The sequence below is a fragment of the Terrapene carolina genome, unplaced genomic scaffold, assembly GCF_002925995.2.
Source record: "Terrapene carolina triunguis isolate 2854851 unplaced genomic scaffold, T_m_triunguis-2.0 Scaffold33482, whole genome shotgun sequence".
In the NCBI taxonomy this organism is placed as follows: Eukaryota; Metazoa; Chordata; order Testudines; family Emydidae; genus Terrapene; species Terrapene triunguis.
This window is the reverse complement of record NW_020697833.1, coordinates 4,577-9,038: the sequence shown is the minus strand read 5'-3', so window position 1 is coordinate 9,038 and position 4,462 is coordinate 4,577. Positions and strand designations below refer to the sequence as shown.

The window sequence follows — 4,462 nt, the reverse complement described above, 5'->3', positions numbered from 1 at the left end:
GGGGAGCAGGTCGGGGGGACGTGCCGGGGACGGGGACTGAGCGGGGTGCAGGTCGGGCGTGCTGGAGCCATGCCCCCCATGTGCTGTTTCACTCCCCTTTCCCGTGTCAGGCTCGTTCCTGTTCCAGGGGGAGCCGGACCCCGGGGGGGGCGACCCAGAGCACCCCCTCTCCGAGTACCCCTGGTTCCACGGCACCTTGTCCCGGCTGAAGGCTGCCCAGCTGGTCCTGGCTGGCGGCCCCAGCAGCCATGGTGTCTTCCTGGTGCGACAGAGCGAGACCCGGCGTGGGGAGTACGTGCTGACCTTCAATTTCCAGGGCAAGGCCAAGGTGAGTGCCCGAGCCCGTGGACCCATCCCCAGAGAAGGGCCAGGAGCCCTGGGGCCGCGGAGCCTGTGGCCATGGTCTGACCCGCTTCTCCCCTTCCCCCCGCCAGCACCTGCGCCTGTCGCTGAACGAGGATGGGCAGTGCCGCGTGCAGCACCTCTGGTTCCAGACCATCTTCGACATGCTGGAGCACTTCCGAGTGCACCCCATCCCGCTGGAGTCGGGCGGCTCCAGCGACGTCACCCTGGTTAGCTATGTGGTGGCCTCGCAGCGGCTGCATGGTGAGAACGTGGCGGGGGGCCCTGCTGCACCGGGGGTGGGGGGCAGCAGCCCCAGGGCACTGTGGGGTGGGTGTGCCGGGCGCCCGGGAGGGCACATCAGCTGCAGTTCCATCGGAGGCTCACAGCTCATTCATAACTGGCTGGAGGAGGCGTGGCTGGAGGCTCCCTGTCCGCCTGCTCCCCCGTGGGCTCTGGGGGGGGGAGGAGAGCCATGGGGCTGGCTGTTCCTTCTCTGTCCGTCTGTCTGCAAGGCTGGGTCTCCGTGCCATGGGGGTTCCCATCCGGCTGTCTGGAGAGTGTCTGTCAGGGGAGGGGCATTTCCAAGCCCCAGGCTGGTTGTTCCCCATCTGGCTTGGGGGAATGTGTGTTTGAGTCTTGCTGCCTGGGAGAGGAAGCATGCGTGTGGTTGTGGGGGAGGGCGTGTGTCTATCTGGGGCTGGGGGAATGTGTGGAGGGAGGCAGGTGGGGGGGTGTGGCATGCATCTGGCTCAGCGGGGAGTGGGGGCGTGGCATGCGTCTGGCTCAGTGGGGGGAGACGGGCATCGCCTGTGTCTGGCTCGGGGAGGCAGGTGCACGTGTCCAGGGGGGCAGAGGGAGGTGGGCTCATGCGTCTGGCTCGGGGGGCGGGGGGGAGTGCGTGGGTCCAGCTGGGGGTGGAGGACGGAGGTGGGTGTGGCGTGCATACGGCTTGGTGGGGAAGGAAGTGGGCGCAGTGCGTGTACGGTTGGGGAGGGAGGAAGGTGCTTGGGGAAGGCGGGCATGGGTCCGTCGGAAGGGAAGGGGGGGCGCAGATGTGTTAGGAGAGGGGGTTGTCCAAGCCCTATCTGGCAGTGTCCTGTCCTGTGTCTGTCCATCCGTCTGTGCTTTGTCTGTCCCCCCCAGGCTGGGCGGCTATCCGCGTCTGTCCCCCCCACGTCCATCTGTCTGTCCCCGTATCTGACGGGCGTCTCTGTCTTCCCCCCCCTCGTGCCCCCCACCCCTGCAGGCAGGGACAGGGCGGGCAGCCGAGCCGCCGCCTGTGAGCCGACCCAGCGCAGCCCTGACTCGCCCGGCCTCGTCTCCATCGGCGCGAATGACTGTTTGTAAGTGTGAGCCGCGCCGGGGGGCCTGGCCCCGAGGGAGTGAGTGTCTGTTGTGTGCGCCATGGCCCATCATGCCATCCATGGAGGGTGGGGGCGTGTCTGTGAGCTGCCGCTGCTCACCCCCATTCCTCAGAGCTCCCGCGGGCAGGGGGCCGTTACAGATGTTGGGGGGGCAGCAGCTGCTAGGGGAGAGGGGTCCCAGGTCTGTCAGGCTGGCCCTCACAGCCTCCTGTGTGGCCCTGTCCCTGATGTGGGAAGTGGGGGGCTGTCACCCTGTTATTGATCGGGGGGTGGGGGCTGGGATTTCAGTGTCAAGGGCATCAGCTAACACCTGACCCCATCTGTCTGTCTGTCTGTCTGTCTCCACAGAGCCGATCACCTCCCATAGCCGGCCCCCCCTGCCCCCATCCTGGCACGCGGCTCCGGAGGGGGGGCCCCTGCAGCCCCCTTGGCTCATCCCCGAAGCCCCAGCCCCCGGCAACCCCTCCCTGCCGGAGGAGGAGGAGGAAGGGGGCACCACAGGGGACCCGGAGGACGGGGCCACGGGGCGGCTCCTGCAGCTCCAGGCTGAGGAGCCAGAGGGAGACACGGGGCATGCCCGGGCCGTCAACAACCAGTACTCCTTCGTCTGAGCCACGTTGGGGGTGGGGCAGCCCCACTGAGCACCCCAGGGCCCTGCCTCAAGGGAGCCCCAGCCCCACTGTATGCCCCCGGGCCCCGTGAGAGGGGGGCCAGCCCCCTTGAATCAGCTTCCCAACCTCCCACCTTACATGTGATCATTGAGCCTCTCCCCTCCCCACAAGATTGGCCTCAGCGGTACAGAGCCCATTGGGGCAGGAAGGTACGTCGCCCCCCCATTGGCAGAGGGGCTGGGCACCGAAACACTACAGGGCAGGGCCTCTAGAGCACTACGGGGAGTAAGGGACTGGTCTTCTCCAGGCCAGGGGGGCCTGTCCCTTCCCCCCCCCCCCCCCGGCTCCGCACGCTGTCACTGAATGTATCGAGTCTCCGAATGTATTCTCATGCATCCCCCAGTGTGACCTCTGACCCCAGGGCGTTCAGCCCCCTTCTGGCCCTGTCCTCCCTCCTCCCATCCCAAAGCAACATATTTATACACCTCCCGGAGCCAGCCTAGGGCTACGGGCCAGGCCCTCACACCCCACGTTCGACTGGCCGCACCTTACGGACCCCCCCAGTAAATTAAAGAGAAGATACTATATATGTCTGTCCCCTCGTATGTCCCCCAACCTGTGCGCTGCCCCCATCTGTTCTCTCCTCCCTGCCTAGTCTCACCCTGCACAGCAGTGCCCCTCGCCCTCCACGGCGCACCCTCCTCGCCCCCTTTCAAAATTATTTTTCTACTGTGGAGTAGTTAGACTATCCTCCCCCGACCCAGCCTTGGACCCGACCCCACCCCAGCCCCCGACTCCGCCGTGTCTGGTTTTTAGTTGGCCGGGGTCCGTTTGTTGGTTTTTTGTTCATTTTTTTGGTGTTTGTACGAACCTCGTTCACCTTTTAAAGAAAAAGAGGGAAAGAAAAGCTCGAATGCAGCGGCAGTGGCTCCGTCTCTTCTGTGCCCTGGGGGCTGGATCGTCAGACACCCCGCACTGGCCTTGCCCCCAGGAGTGGCCACCCCAGCGCCAAAGGAGTGTGAGACACCCCCCCTCCCCCAAGGGCCTGGGGACGGTGCTCGCAAAGGAGTGGGGTGACTATGGTGGAGTAAATGTCCCCCCACTGGGCATGGGGGGGCTAAAGGGAGCGTGGGAGCAGGCCCTTGGGGGATAAATACTCCCCTGTGTCTCCCAGGGCAGAGGCCGCAGGGAGCTGGGCCAGTGCTGGGAAGGGAGGGGTCTAAGATCTCTCCCCCAGGCCAGAGTCCCCGGCATGCTGACCGTGAGGGTACAGGCCAGACACCCGCCGAGCCCCAGCCGCTAGGGTAAATCCCCGGCCTCCAGAGCCTGTGCTGCTGCTGAGGGCCTGCAGCCCCCTCTGCCCTGGCCGGGGACCTGGCCTCGCCGCCCCCCCCCCCGGCCTCCAGAGCCTGTGCTGCTGCTGAGGGCCTGCAGCCCCCTCTGCCCGGGCCCTGGCCTTGTCCCTCCCACTCAGTACCGCAGCCTGGCTGTGGGGGGGCCTGCAGCGGGTGGTGCACGGTCAGTGCAAACGTGTGGCGCTGACCCCTGGCCAGAGCTGGTCACTTAGCTCAGCTGGGACCCCTGTGGGGACAGCAGGGGATACCTCCTGCCCCAGACTGGAGCACTGGGGCCTGCCCCCTGGTGCTGCTGGGGGTGAGTAATGGCATGGGGGGAGTGAAGGATAACCCACCCCCCCGCACCCCTGGGCTGCGCAGATCACACGGGGGCAGGCCCCTGCTGGCTCCCAGCTGCAGCCCCTCTGTGCCCTGCCCTGGCTCCAGGTACAATGGACCTGGGTCCCCCCACCTGGCAGCCGGGACCAGGGAGGACCAGGCTGGCCTGGGAGGTGGGTCCTGGGAGTGGATCGAAACACCAGGGGGAGCTGCTGGTCCCTGTGGTTTCCCTGGAGCTCCCCTCCACCCGGGGACACGGAGCCGAGAGCAAATAAACCAGAATCGCTGCATATGGGAGATCAGGAGGGGCCCAGGGCTGGCCTAGCAGGGGCTGCAGGTCGGGAGTGAGGGGCATCGGGCAGGGCTGGGCTGGCAGGGGCTGCGGGTTGGGAGTGAGGGGCAACGGCAGAGTTGGGGGGGGCAGGGCTGGGCTAGCAAGGGCTGCGAGTTGGGAGTGAGGGGCACCGGC

At 66.7% G+C, this 4,462-nt stretch overlaps 1 protein-coding gene across 1 annotated transcript; it reads left to right on the top strand.

Annotated features, from left to right (window-relative positions):
* Nucleotides 1-110: 110 nt before the first annotated feature.
* LOC112124379 (SH2B adapter protein 1-like) lies at nucleotides 111-3,238 on the top strand (the record flags this gene model as incomplete). The annotated part of the gene is made up of 4 exons (XM_024222892.3): nucleotides 111-328; nucleotides 435-606; nucleotides 1,592-1,688; nucleotides 2,058-3,238. Coding segments are annotated over 4 exons (506 nt in total), but the record flags the coding sequence as incomplete, so codon positions are not given.
* Nucleotides 3,239-4,462: the final 1,224 nt, after the last annotated feature.